The sequence below is a fragment of the Procambarus clarkii genome, chromosome 2, assembly GCF_040958095.1.
Source record: "Procambarus clarkii isolate CNS0578487 chromosome 2, FALCON_Pclarkii_2.0, whole genome shotgun sequence".
In the NCBI taxonomy this organism is placed as follows: domain Eukaryota; kingdom Metazoa; phylum Arthropoda; class Malacostraca; order Decapoda; family Cambaridae; genus Procambarus; species Procambarus clarkii.
Window position 1 is genome coordinate 3,716,210 of NC_091151.1, and position 15,633 is coordinate 3,731,842.

The following is a 15,633-nucleotide window of genomic DNA, read 5'->3' on the forward strand; positions in this document are numbered from 1 at the left end:
AGTATTAAATATTATTAGTGACCTCGCAAAATAAACTCCACAAAATTCGTGGATAATCTCTCGCGAAATTTAACACCACGAAATCCATGAACAATCTCGCGAAGACACAGCCACTAATTTGGCTGGCTTCAATATTAGCGCTGTCATCTCACGAAATAACACGCCACCAAATATCTGTGGGTGTCCCTGAAACCGCTGATAAGGCTGAACCGAACTGGGGGGCTCCTGAGCTCGCTCGAGGCAACACCGCCGTCTGTGACTGGCTTTGTATAAATCACACTGCACTAGTATATTTAATGAATCCACTGGTTAACTGGTTCATCCGGTACTAAGATGACCAAATAATCTGTCATCCGACTCGAAGATGACCAAATAATGTGGGTTCAAAGGACCAAATATTCCGGTTCCGAGGGTCCAAATAATGTGGGAACCGACCTGTGAGATTTATATTTATTTAATATATATGAGTTTATATTTACGTTAATTTATATACTTCGATAGCAATTTGTATGATGTTAAGTGGACTGTATTTCTGCAATAAGTTCACAAATCGCTCTTCTACACATTAGGGGGGGTTTATATTGAATTTATATATATGCAGCCAATCAAACTACAGTATTAACTACACATTAGTGTACATTGAAGAGGTTCCTTATCTTACTGTACAGCAGGCCTTAGTCCACCAGGTATAACCAGGATGTAGACACCAAATCATCCTCTTTGAGGTAGCTTCCATCACCCAGTAACTGGTACACAAAGCATGCTTCCTCGTCTTGACCTGTCAAAAGGGCGCTAGCTATGAAGCCAGAATCCTAATATATGACAGCTATATCAGAGAAAACACTGTACAAGGAACCATAAAGACCTAGGCTTAATTACCTTGATTGAGTCGATCATTCGTGTTCTAACTGGTACGCCCTTCCTACTGACATTAATGGCCAAAAATGATTAGATAAACGGGTTTCGGAAAGAGACTTCCCTTGAGATTGATGGCAGATCACTACTCTGATCTTCCATAACACTTCGTCCAAGAGAATTTATAGGAGCCGAATTTGCTCCACGACTCTGTGGTCTTAAACAATAACAATGGCTGACGACTCCCCCCTCACTGACGCTACTGGCCTACATTGTCCAGATGACAGTAAGTGATAGAAGGGTCACATTTACTCTATTTTAATTCTGATAATTAAGTTAATTTATATGAGATGTTTTTATAATGGTAAAGTCCAAAGACTAATGTATTTAAGAATAATTCCCACCATAATAGGTGGTGAATTTATAATAGTATGTGGTAATGATATCCCGTTTTCTATAGACGGAAATTCCACTACAAGTTACATTTTCTATGGGTTAACTTGTTTATACAACACAGCAATATTATCTGCCTGTATGATATTATTAAATGGTGTCGGATTTTCCGACACTGTTTTCTTATATTTCAGTAATGGGAACATCAGATCATTTTATGTTCCCAATTTTCTGATGGGAACAACAGATCATTTGGGAATGTATCGAACGAGGGAGAGTGGAATGGTGGGGCGGATAAGGGGATGGTAGGGAACATGAGGGGACAGGGAAGGGGGGTAATGGTGGGGAGAACAAGGGGACGGGGGTGTTGGGAATGGTGGGAACAAGGGGACAGGGGAATTGAAAATGGTGGGGAGGACAAGAGGATAGGGGATTGGGGGATGGTGGGGAGGACGAGGGGACTGGGGAGGGGAATGGTTAGGAGGATGAAGGGGACACTGGAGTGGGGGATGGTGGTAGGAAAAGGGACGGGGAAGGGGGGAATAATAGGGAGAACGAAGGGACAGGGAAATGAGGAATAGTTGGGGGATGAGGGGACGGAGGAGGGGGGGAATGGTAGGAAAGACGAGGGGAGAGGGAATGGTGAAAATAACAAGATGACAGGGGAGTGGGGGATAGTGGAGAGCACGAGAGGATGGGGGAGGGGGGGGAATGGTCGGGAGGACGAGGGGACAAGGGGGGAGGGGGAGTTGGCGATGGTGGGGAGGATGTGGGGACGGTGGAGTAGGGAATGGTTAGGAGGACGAAGGGACAGGGGAGTGAGGAATGGTTGGGAGGACGAGGGGGACGGGGAGGGGGGAATGGGGGGAAGACTGGGAGACAGGGAAAGGTTGCTGTGGCTCAGCTGTATAGGAAGCTGCCGTATCTAGATGTAACAGTCACGGAAAGAAATGGTGTCCACACTGCAGTCTATACTAAGAAAACAAACATAGGAATGTGCCTCAATGCCAATAAAGATTCAATCTCTTAAATCTGGGTATAAACTGTCACGTTGTTTCCAGACCAATTGAGATGGCCCGGAAAGTGGAGTTGGAGATCCTATTGGATGACATATTCGACCTCGATACGCAAAAGAAGGTTACCACTAAAAACACCTTGCAAGCGGAACTTATTGCAGAAGGAGGAAAGATTCGAAGTAACTACAGAAGCACCATACTGTCCCCCGAGCTCAAAGCGGCAGCTAAGAGCCTTCGTGAGAAAAAAGAGATAGTCGTCAGGAGAGGTGACAAGTCGCCAATATACGTTATTCTTAAAAAGAATGAATATCTCTCTCTGACCAAACTAAATTCAAAAGGGTAACGTAGGACACTACAGCCGAATTGAAAACAAAGGTAAACAGATTGATCGAAACTGTGAACGCCAAGAAATCCAGACTCCACCGTCCAAACGTTATTGGGGAATACAAACCTGGTTATGCATATGCGAATGTTAAGACCCACAAGCCTGAAAACCCACTTCGGCTAATCATCAGCCAAATACCCACAGCCACATACAGAGTCTTAGTCTTAACCAGTTGACTGGCTAAGCGAGTCAACTGCTTGCTGACTCCCTATGTACCTTGTGCTTTCAGTCTGAAGTCTCCAAAGGAATTCGTTGACTTACTGTGGGGTGCACGGGCCACAGGAATACGAGCTTCTTTGGATGTAGAGTCGCTGTTTACCAACGTACCTGTGGATGAAACAATCGAGATGATAGTGGACAGAGAGTATCGTGATCCGCTTGTACTCCTCTTGACATACCAGAAAACATACTAAGAAAGCTACTCCAAGCCTGCACTAAAGAGGCACCCTTCTTGAGTCCAGATGAGCACATGTATAAGTAAGTAGATGGGGTCGCCATGGGTTCTTCCCTAGGTGTCCTGTTTGCGAACTTCTACATGGGTACCATAGAGCAGAGGGTCTTAATTGACATGGACTTGAAACCCACCATATACTGCAGGTATGTTGATGACTTTTTTATGCAGGCACCTAATGTTAGACGTCTGCATCAGCTGAAGGAGGTATTCAAGCAGAATTCTCTGTTAAGTCTCACATACAAGATGGAGAATGATGGGAAGCTGCCCTTTCTAGATGTAACAGTCACGGAAAGGAGCGGAGGCTTCCACACTGCAGTCTACACTAAGGAAACATAGAAATGTTCCTCAATGCCAATAGTGACTGCCCAGACAGGTACAAGAGGAGTGTTGTCAATGCTTACGTCGACCGGGCTCTCAGTCTCAGCTCAGGATGGAAGCAAGTCGATGAAGAACTCTGTAGGGTAAGGCGGGTCCTAGTTAACAATGACTTCCCTAACGGTTATGTTGAAGACATCATAAAAAGAAAGGTGAAATGCAATGCAACCTCTGAAGAGTCAACTAACACAACACCTATACCCCCTATTAGACTGTCCTACAGGAACTTCTTTTCGACGGCTCACAAAATGGAGGAAAGTGTTCTGAAAGATACTATTTATAAAAATGTTATTCCTACAGACAAAAATCAGAAAATGCAATTGACAATTTACTACAAAAAGAACAAAACGGCCAATCTACTCATGAAAAACTTCCCAGACACCAAACAGAACGCCTTGAAGAAAACCAATGTCGTCTATGCCTTCATATGCCCACTTGGGGACTGTAAGTCCCAAATAAATCAGTATATAGGCAAGTCAACAACGTCTCTTTCTAGGCAATTAACAATGCGCAAACAACAGGGCTCCATCAAGGAACAAATAAGCTCTTCTCTCAACCAGACCATCACCATAGAAATCTTAACAAACACAGAAATCATTGATAGATACAGCGAAAGCAGGAGACTCGACATCAGCAAGGCACTACACATCAAAATGTCAACACCAGCAATCAACAGCCAATTAATGCATGACTATATTCCACCCACTTCAAGACCCTGAACCAACATAGGAGCAGCACGAGAAAGTATGGGCCAATAGGTCTTCTGCAGTTCTCACGTGGGTAAATAGGGCTTATCATGTGTGCCCCAAAGAATGAGGTAATGAGAAAACACTATGCCCAAGATTACCATCAGAACGCCGTCGGGATGATGGGGTAAATAGCTCCGGCTACCATCGTTTTTTGAACGGTCGTGATGGTTGAGTGGTGAAGGTGCCTTGTACACCAGTTGCATAGTGCTCCTGGCAGTATGGGTTCGAGTCACTTCTGGGGTGTGAGTTTTCGGTTGCATATATGCCTGGGGATCAATCAGGCTTGTTCGCATATATATTGTGACGGTATTCCCCCCCTTATATTTCTCCCAGGCCTGCTGTAAGAGTCATATCCACTTTACCCGAGCGTTCTCTACGTCGCGGGCATCAGTTTGATATATGTGGGGGAGTGTAGTGTTCTCGCGTTCACGAGAAATTCGTAAAAGAAAAGTATTTTGGCCTGTGGTATAGGCCCTTTAGGACGCCAATATGGCGCTGGCCCCTCCGTTTTGCCGCCAAAACTGTGTGACGTCAGTGGCACCAGATTGGTCACTGACAGTGACGTGGCACAGGGGGCCAATGAAAACCGCCCCTGGCAAGTATGACGTCACGAAGGAAGGGGGGTCCGGTCATTGCGCCGCGGTGGCGCCACCAGTCTGACATGACATGTCAAGGTGGACGGATGTGCGAAAGGTTGATCCTGTTAGATTTGACAGTTGTACCCCGCTCCCGTGGATTTTACTCGTCACCCATAGTCTGCAAGTACGCTGTGAGGTCTTCCCTTTTTCATTTGTTGGACTGAAGAGGGAATCGACGGAATATTGAGCAACAAGTGCTCCAGGGACAGGTGTTGTGCAGGAAGTGAAGTCTAGACAGTGACGTCTGGGGCGTATGATAGCTTCATAGTGATGACGTAGCGGCTGGGCTAATCCACCGGGAAGCAGTGAAAGAAGAAAACTAATTGGGAATCAGGACGACTGCAGCCGAGAAGTAGATTGGCAGCCGTAGTTGTGAGGAGAAGTCAACGGCCGGGAGACCGACTCCAACCCTGCAAGACGTTGTGGAGGAGCACGGACCTGCGGAGGACAGAGCCCGGTGACGACACGTTTATTTTGGGACGTTGATTGGGTTCCTGGAGAACGCATCATTGTGTGTGGGGGGGGGGCGTTCCCTACAACGAGGCAAGAGCCGGGACCAGGAGCTACAATTCAACTCACTCCGGAGGCCGAGTCCACATCAGTGAGGTGGAAGTAGGTGATTCTAGTTTCCCTCCCAATTCTCCTTTAGTCATGTATATATTTAGCCAGAGTATCTTTCATGTCATGAGCAAGGCTCACTGATGTCTATGTCACAGTAAGGCACAGTTGTGCAGAGTGAGGCTGTACAGAGCTCTCACGATATTTATATATGTGGTGTGTGCAGGCACCTGGAATTATTGAAGAATTTATTGTGTCTTTGATGATTTCTTTCATGTGACATTAATATGATAACTTATGCCAAAGAATATATATACGAGTGCTCCAGTTACTGTGTTAGGCTGTGTGCCCAGTATTTATCTTATTATTATTGATATCAATGAATTTATCTCTATATATGTATATGTTGGTGTGATAAATAACATTTCCATGTGTGCAGTGATTGTGTTATCGCTTTCGAGAGGAATTACCGAATCCAAGAACAGTACCGTGGTTAATTGCATTCATTGTAATTATTGTGAAGTACAGTGTATCACGCCATTATAGTGAAATATTATGTTAATTGCTGTAGAAATGAGTTATTGAACTTGAGATCAGTGTGGTGATTCATTGCGTTCTATTGCCATTATAGAAATATTGTGTTGATGACAAATATAGTGATTCCTGCGAATATAAAGAAACAAAGCGCATAGCGCCAGGAAGACAAGTACAGGAGCATTCACACCGTGAGAGGGGAGGGGGCCGCTCAGCTGATTATGACATTGACGGGAGTGGGGGAGAGTGTTACCCTCTAGGTGAGCCCCAGTTTTAAGGAGAGAGAGTGACTTTCTGCATTGTACTTGATGTTTCGTTGTTGATACGGATATAATACCTTGAAGTTTTTAAGTAAAATACAAAATACCTTTGCGTTTGTATTATCCCTCCATATATATCTTGTTGCTACAGAACAGTTCCAAAGAGTGAGAGTATTAGAGACATATACCTGCCTGAGACCAGATTTAATGAGTGCGCTCTGCCATTAGTACCACAATTCCACAATACCACTGACATGTTACTGGACATGGGAAACACCAGTTGGCGACCTTGCAGTTAGTATTAGAACCCTCGTCGGGGCGGGCACACGGTTGGGAGAGAGCAAACTGTGTTCCCATTCATTCTTTGGCTATAAGGCTGGCTGGGGATCGACTGGGATACTCTCCTGGCGAACAGTGGCGTCGCGAGGATTGAGTGAAGACCCGCAGGGCTACTTGAGTAACAGTTATTGCTAATACTACTGGGTGGTGTCCATGTATAGAGAGACGCCCCGACGTTGGCGACTGTTGACAGGATAAAGTACTTAGGATATCTTGTATACTGTTACTTGCCTCGCGTACCCCAACATTGGCGACCTCGCCAGGATTCGGTACTTAGGATTACGATCAAGATAAAGGTTGCAATTGTGGTACTTTACAGTGGTATTAGGTATCAGGTACAGGTTATCACTCGTAGCACAAGATGGAGGATGATAAGGTAACACGGTTCATTGACACAAGGGATGAGCAGGTGCTGGAGGATTGCACCAAGGCACAGCTGCAATCGATAGCCGACCGCGATATTTATTGCGATAAAATTCAGATCTTCCAAAGTGGGAGAGAGAAGACTGGAGATCATGGCACAGCTCAGGGCACGAGATGAAGCTTTGGGGGAGGAATGGCCACAGACACCTGCCAGTGTGGGAGAACATTTGAGCATTGGTGGAAGCAGCAGGGGATCCAGCGGCAGCAAGCGCAGCGTCAAGCTGGAGATATTGAAGCTGCAGCTGGAGGCGCAGCTGCGCAAAGAGGAACGAGAGGCACAGCTGCGCAAGGAAGAGCGTGAGCACGAAGCACAGCTGAGGAGAGAAGAAGCGCAGCTGAAGCGTGAGGAACAAGAGCGAGAAGCACAGTTAAGACGGGAGGAGCGCGAGCTAGAAGCTAGGCTGAAACAGCAAGAGGTAGAAGCTAACAAAGAGGTTTAGCTGAAGCGGGCTGAACTAGGGCTAGCCCCACCTGCACCACCCCAGCAGGAAGACCGCTGAGTGAGAGAGCGAGATTTGCCGGTCTTTGTGCCTAATGAAGCTGAGGGCTTCTTCGACCACTTCGAGAGAGTAGCTACCTTGAAGAAGTGGCCGAGGGCAGAGTGGGCGGAGCTGGTTCAGAGTAGGCTCACTGGTGAAGCTCGTGAAGCCTACAACATGCTCGACCTCAGGGAGTGCACCAACTACGATGCTGTAAAGAGAGCTGTGCTCCATTCTTTCAAGCTAACTCCGGAATGTTACAGGAAGACATTCAGGAAATGTACCCGTTCGCCAGGAAAATCTTATGCAGAGACGGCGAGGGACATGGAGAGAAAATTCCTGAAGTGGCTGGAGTCTGAAGGAGCGAAGTCGGCTGAAGATATCAAGAGGCTTATGGTCATGGAGAAGTTTATGTCCGTACTCTCTCCTGAGATCAGGGTTAGAGTAAAGGAGGCGGACATAAAGAACCTGAGGGCTGCGGCCGACAGAGCTGACATGCTGGAGGAAGCCTTACGACCACGCCGAGAGGGACAGCACCGACTGCCAGTATACTCCGGATATGGGAGAATTTATAGAAGGACGGACGGATGGAGGACAGTAGCGAGTTCTCCCAAGTCCCACCTCTCGAGTGGAGACAGTAGAGGATCAAAGAGTGCTGTGGAGCCGGTAAAGAAGTCCCAAACTGAGAGCTCAGGAGCTGTTGCTGCGACGTAGGAGACGACGGATGGTGCGAGGAAGACCCACGGAGCGACGGCCTCTGGAGGCGTTGCCAGGGCGAGCGGTGGTGGATGGTCACCGACAGGGAAGTTCCGCTGCTACAATTGTAGGGGATTCGGACACTTCTCGTGGAAATGCAAACGCCCTAAGCAGCGGGGAAACGTTGCTTTCGTGAGAGTCGAGGACCAGATGACCGAGAGTGTGCAGGATGAACCCATACTGAGTGGGGAGAAAAGAGTTCACCCATTCGTGTGTGAGGGAACCGTAAGGATGGGGGACGCAGACCCCATTCCGGTGAAGATAATGAGAGACACTGGGGCAGATTTTACCCTGGTGAGCAAAACCCTGTTCCCCGAGGGTTACGAGAGTACCAGTGTGGGGGTGGCAAGTGTGACCACTGTGGGAGGCCCAGTGAGGATGCCCCTACACCAGGTGACTCTGAATTCTGATTATGGCTGCCAGACCCTAGTGGTGGGGGTCTGTGCATCAATGCCCAAGATGGAGGCACAAGTCATCCTGGGAAATGACGCATGTGGAGGATGTGTCCTCCCTAACCTCGTGAAGGGCGAGGAGTTCTTGGAGCATTATAAGGAGAAAGGCGGAGTGTTAGACGCCTGTGGGGACGAGAAGGGAATCGCTGCGGTGGCGTTCCCTGTATGCGCTGTGATTCCGAGGCGGTGCGACGGACACTGAGGGAGTGGATCTGATAGGGCTGAAGAGGAGGCGTCCGACAGCCTGGGAATCGATCACCTCTTCATGGAACCCTGAGAACGAGTAGAGGGCAAAGGCAGCCCGGATAGTGAGTTACAGGTGACCCTCGCCAGTTCTCTAGGGGTATGTGGGGAAATCTGGCTCCAGTATAATACTAAGAAAATGTATAATTATGTGAATGTAAAATAATGATAAATTCTAAGATAGCTCGAAGGACCAGAATGAGTAATTAAATGAGAAATCAGTGGCTTATAGATCTATGATTATATGAATAAATTCTATTAATTAAGCAATGACTAAATTATATAATTCTAGAGCCAGCCTCCCATGACACAATTTGGGGGGGGTATTCTATAAGATTAATTTATGTGGAACATATATTATGCAATAATAATAATTATAATATGCACACACAAATAATGAGTAAAATATAATGCAAAATACTACTGCCATATGAAGATTAATAATGCATAACTGGCAGTATCAGATATGTAGGTATATATATATATGGATATGGACTAAATAATAAACTACTATCTACAATGAAAACTGATTATGTCTCAGCTGTGACAGAGGACGTAGATGCAGTCCACTGTACGTCTGGCTGGAAACAGTTTGAGATAGTGTTAAGTTGGCGCACGTGAGGATATGGCGGTCGCACGCTTCCTCAGGGGTGTTGCACCATGCTGCAATAATGATAATCCCATAATTTCCACCTCCAAACTAGCATTCACACACATATACGGTAATATCTAAATATTTGGAGGGGAAAGAGTTACACTTACATGAGATTATTTTTACGCCCGCATCATAACGACATGGCACCTACATGACCTTATTTAAGAGCTCGTTAAATAGAACAAATTAGGTAAAAATACCTGCCGAACTGGTGTCCGTGGTTCTGGGAAGCTGCGTCCTCAATCTGGCATCTAGAGATGTTCGGATGCCGGTTGGATGAGAATATTTTTTGGACCGTTTACGGAGCACCACTTGTTGATCGCAAATATGTCGAGAGTCCTCTCCCTTCTCTCCTTCCCCAAAGTCGCGCATGCGCAATAGCTCGCCGTGAGGATTCGAGCATGAATTATATTTATTTATTAACGCTAAATATGGAAGGTGGCGTGTATGAACACTCTTGATGATTTTAGATAAATATTTTATGTGGTGGTGTTTAATTCTCAGTGCACGTCAGTTAATGTAGACGGCACAAATAAAACAATACGGGCTTGGTGGTGGAAATGATGTTAGATTATGATATGATTTACTGGAACAGCGATTAAGCTGGGTAAAGAAATTCCAGTAAACTATTGTATACTAAAAGTAAACCTATTACTAAATTATTATTCCTAATAAAGGAAAGTAAATGGTTACATTGGTGTTAGATCTACAGGTATGTGGAAATTTTATCCTCCGTGCGTGGCTGACGCAACACTACACAATTCTAGGAGAAATTACATGATGTTCCACAACCTAATACAGTAAATTCTACAATACTAAACTACGTATTAGTAGTGTTAGTGAATTATTACTCTTAATACAGGAAATACATCCTGTTATATTAAGGATTATTAAATGAACATTAGATGTGTATGAAGCCTAATACAAGAAATACATCCTGTTGTATTAGGGATGAGAATAACTGTTGGAAATTTCCAACAGGGTAGACCGCACTCGTCTTGGAGCTGCAGCAGATAGAGTTCCCCGAATTGATTCATGAGGCCAAAGGAGGACGTGTTGGTCCTGAGAGGGCCACTCATTTTTACATACAGGACGGCATGCTGACGAGACAGTGAAGGCCTGTGAGGATGGAGGCCGGAGAAGAATCTGTAGGTACGAGGCACCAGGTAGTGTTGCCGGCCCAGTGCAGAGCGGCAGTGTTGGATCTGTCGCACTCTGTGGACTCTGCAGGTCACCTGGGGGTGACCAAGACGCTGCGTAAGATCATGGATCATTTCTACTGGCCAGGTATGGACGCCGATGTGAGGCATTATTGTAAGACGTGCTTACCTTGCCAGAAGGCAGGGAAGAGCCAACCCGCGATACCAAAGGCCCCGTTAGTCCCTGTTCCTGCGTTTGGGCTTGCATTTGAGCGTCTGTTGGTCGACGGGGTGGGACCGTTGCCACGGACGAAACGAGGAAATACCTACCTGATGACGATAATGTCTGCGTCGACCAGATTTCCGGAAGCTATCCTGATGCGGCGTTTGACGTCGAGAGGAGTAGCCGAGCAGCTGCAACGATTTTTCTCTTGGGTGGAAATGCCCAGGGAAATTCAGATGGACTGTGGAAGTATATGCCAGTCCAAATGGTTCAGACAGACCGTGACAAGTTGGGGAGTGACTCAGATTCGGTCGTCGCCCTACCGACCGCAGTCGCAAGGGGCGATCGAAAGGTTTCACTCCACCTTGAAGACCGTTCTGAGAGTGTTCTGCGCAGAGCAGGGCGCCGAGTGGGATGAGGCAGTATACCCTGCGTTGTTTGCCATACGTAACGCAGTGGTAGAGTCGTTAGGTTTCTCACCGTTCCAGCTGGTGTATGGACATGAGGTGCGAAGTCTGTCCATGCTGAAGGAACAATGGACACCAGGAGTGACCGTGGGGACGGTCAACGAGTACGTTCAGAAGTTCAAGGAGCGTCTCACTTTATCAAAGGAACTATCAGGAAAACATCTGAAGGAGGCGCAGCATAAGATGTCGGAATGGTATGACAAGAAGGCTATGCCGAGAGAGTTCCAGGTTGGGTCCCAGGTGATGGTATTGCTGCCGGGTAAGAGCCGAGTGACCGAGTCAAGATTCGAGGGACCGTACCAGGTGCTTCGGCGGTTGGGTCCTGTAACGTATGAAATCGGTAAGCCGGATAGACCCCGCAAGACACAGGTGTGTCATGTCGACCGTCTGAAGCCTTTCTTCCCTGAGGAAGGAGGAGCCGCTGAGCAGGACGGAACGATGACTCGAAACCCCCAGCAGATGATGATTTTGTGCATGCAAGTGGATCAGGGACTTCCAGAGGAGGAAGGAAAGTGGTCCAGGGCGGACGGCACCCGACTCACCAATTCGGAGAGTTTGGCGAAGATCGAGGACAAGCTACAACACCTGGAAGGACAGCAAAGCGTGGACCTGACGAATCTATTAAGGGAGAATGCCTCTCTCTTTACCGACGTGCCCCGACGACACAAGAGTGTAACACACGAGGTAGAGGTGAGGGACGCCAGGCCCGTCAAACAGAGCGCTTATAGGGTAAGCCCAGAGAAGCGAGAGCTGATGAGGAAGGAGGTGGAGTATCTCCTTGAGAACGACCTTGCAGAGCCTAGCAACAGTGAGTGGAGTTCCCCATGCTTGTCAGTGAAGAAAAGCGATGGTACATTCCGCTTTTGTACAGACTGCAGAAAGGTGAACTCCATCACTGTGGCAGATTCCCACCCCATGCGAAGGGTGAGCGATTGCATCGACCAGGTGGGCAGTGCAAGATATGTATCCAAGGTCGATCTGCTCAAGGGGTACTACCAGATCTCATTGACTCCCGAGGCCAGGAAGATATCAGCTTTCGTAACACCGGACGGGCTGTACCAATACAAGGTGTTACCCTTCGTAATGAAAAACAGCGGTAGTTGTTTCCAGCGCATGATGAATGAGTTGCTAAGGAGGGCCGAAAGCTGCACAGTACACATCGATGACATCGTCGTGTACGCCTACGATTGGAAGGTACACCTGGAAAGACTCAAAGAATTGTTCAGGAGGCTAGAGGAGGCTAACTTAACCGTAAACTTAGCCAAGAGCGAGTTTGGGAAGGCCCACTTAGAGTACCTAGGCTTCGTCATCGGCCAAGGAGAAGTAACCCCTGTAGATCACAAAGTGTCAGCCATTAGGGAGTACCCCGTGCCTAGGACGCGTAAGGAGTTGTTGAGGTATCTGGGGATGATAGGATACTGTCGTGGGTTCTGCAAGAATTTTTCCACGGTAGTGCATCCCCCTGACCGAGCTACTCTCCAAGAATGTGCGATGGAAATGGGAGAGGCCTGCCAGGAGTCTTTTCAGAAGACCAAGAAACTGTTGGAGGCCCCAGTATTAATATCCCCAGATTTCTCAGCCAGATTCATCCTGTACGTGGATGACAGCGACGTTGGGATAGGGGCCATGTTGGCCCAAGAGAGGATTGAGGTACATAGGCCAGTAGCTTTCTACTCCAAGAAATGTGTGAAATACCAGCGTGCCTATAGTACCGTCGAGAAGGAGGCTTTGGCTTTAGTAATGGCCCTGAAGCACTTCGACGTGTACGTGGGAGGAGGGGAGAGACCTGTTCTTGTGTTCACAGATCACAGCCCTCTGACCTTTTTGTACAAGATGAACTCCAACCAACGACTGACGTTGCTTATGCATCGTTAATCGCCTGGAAAGAGATGTTGTTGTCTTGCCTATATACTGAGTTCTTTCAGGCTTACAGTCCCTAAGTGTAGATAGAAACGTTATCCCTACAGACAAAAATCAGATGATACAATTGACGATTTACTATAAAACCAAGAAAACTGCCAACCTACTCATGAGAAATTCTCCAGACACAAAGCAGAACGCTTTGAAAGAGACCAATGTCGTCTATGCCTTCAAATGCCCACTTGGGGACTAAGCCTCAAAGAACTCAGTATATAGGCAAGACAACAATATCTCTTTCCAGGCGATTAACGATGCATAAGCAACAGGGCTCCATTAAGGAACATATAATCTCTTCCCACAACCAGACCATCACCAGAGAAGTCTTAACAAAAAACACAGAAATCATTGATAGATACAGCGATAGCAGGCGGCTTGATATCTGTGAGGCACTACACATTAAGAAGTCAACACCAGTAATCAACAGTCAATTAATGCACAACTATATTTTACCCACTTCAAGACTCCGCACCAATATAGAAGCATCAAGAAATATGGTCCAATAGGCCCTATGCATTTACTTCCATTCTTCCCCTTTAACTTTACCCAATATTACCCAATATTTCGTGTTATATCTTGTGTTGAAAGCTTGTTTTCACCTCATCCAAAACTGTTGTAACATATCACCTCACCCAAGTGCAGGTATATAAAATGAAAAGCCGTTTGAATTGTAGCATAGTAAGAAATCTGTTTGCAGGTTATAGTTGTGTGTGTGTGTAAACTAAAGTCTTTGAAAATGTAATAAGTTATTACGAAACGCGTTCAAGTGTTGCGTCAGACTAGAAATAAAAATGAATTTTGGAGAACTGGTTTTTCAATTACCATCGACAGTGAAAAAAAAACATAAGAAATAGAGAAAATTCGTGTTAGAATTATTAATCTTACTTTTTCGGTCACATTTAATAATATATGTCTACAGGAAAGACTGCTACCAAAATATACTAATATTAAAACGCATGACCCAGCAGCAAGGAATCAAGCCTTCACAATAAAATATCGCCGAAATCTGATTCGAAATCAGATATACAAAGCAGAAAATGAAATCAAAGACAACAAAACGCAACTACTTCATGCTACAAACCAATGGAGAAACAGCAACATCGACGAAAGTCTCCGTACTCGCATCGAGCAACACCTCGACCTCCTCACAGATCGACATCACCTCAGCACCGAAACCAGGATTATCAAGAAACTAACAACATTATATGGAGGACCTATAGCAATTCCACGACCGAGAGACGGCTTTCTGAACCTTGCAGGAATCAACCTTACTGAGGACCAAGTCACTCTCCTGTATCTGGGTATAAACTGTCACGGTATGTCCAGACCGAGTGAGATGGCCTGGAAAGAGGAGTTGGAAATCCTGTTGGACGACATATTCGACCTCGAGACACAAAAGAAGGTCTCCACCAAGGACACCTTACAAACAGAAATTATCGCAGAAGGAGGAAAGAATCGAGGCAACTACAGAAGCACCATACTGTCCCCCGAGCTCAAAGCGGCAGCTAAGAGCCTTCGTGAGAACAAGGAGATAGTTGTCAGGAGAGGTAACAAGTCGCCAATATACGTCATTCTTAAAAAAAGACGAATATCTGGCGAAAATGAACCTCATACTCTCTGACCAAACTAAATTCCAAAGGGTAACGAAGGACACTATAGCCGAATTGAAAGCAAAGGTCAACAAATTGATCGAAACTGTAAACGCCAAGAAATCCGGACTCCACCTGCCAAAGATTATTGGGGAATACAAACCTGGATACGCGCATGGAAATGTCAAGACACACAAGCCTGGAAACCCACTTCGGCCAATTATCAGCCAGATACCCACACCTACATACAGACTGGCAAAGCAACTCAATGGCTTGCTGACTCCTTATGTCCCTTAATTGCGCCTTCAGCTTGAAGTCTCCAAAGGAATTTGTTGACTTATTGCGAAGAACACGGGCCACAGGGAGAAGAGCCTCGTTGGACGTAGAATCACTGTTTACCCACGTACCTGTGAATGAAACAATCGGGATGATAGTGAAGAGAGTGTATCGTGATCCGGCCTGTACTCCTCTTGACATACCAGCAAACATTCTAAGGAAACTACTCCAAGCTTGTACTAAAGAGGCACCCTTCTTGAGCCCGGATGGACACATGTATAAGCAAGTAGATAGGGTCGCCATGGGTTCTCCCCTAGGTGTCCTGTTCGCGAACTTCTACATGGGTACCATCGAACAAAAGGTCTTAGTCGACATGAACTTGAAACCGGCCATATACTGCAGGTATGTTGATGACATTTTTACACAGGTACCTGATGTCAGACATCTGCAGGAGCTGA

General features: G+C 46.4%; 2 protein-coding genes across 2 annotated transcripts; both read left to right on the forward strand.

Moving 5' to 3' along the window:
• Positions 1-3,984: 3,984 nt before the first annotated feature.
• LOC138367234 (arginine and glutamate-rich protein 1-A-like) lies at positions 3,985-7,419 on the forward strand. Its single transcript, XM_069328646.1, has 2 exons — positions 3,985-4,133; positions 7,167-7,419. Exons 1-2 carry the CDS (start codon positions 3,985-3,987, stop codon positions 7,417-7,419), a joined length of 402 nt encoding a protein of 133 aa, XP_069184747.1.
• A 3,272-nt stretch (positions 7,420-10,691) lies between these two features.
• LOC138367243 (uncharacterized) lies at positions 10,692-13,268 on the forward strand. The gene is made up of 3 exons (XM_069328657.1): positions 10,692-10,865; positions 11,415-12,122; positions 12,504-13,268. The coding sequence occupies exons 1-3, from the start codon at positions 10,692-10,694 to the stop codon at positions 13,266-13,268; spliced, it is 1,647 nt and encodes a 548-aa protein (XP_069184758.1).
• The last annotated feature ends 2,365 nt before the right edge of the window (positions 13,269-15,633 follow it).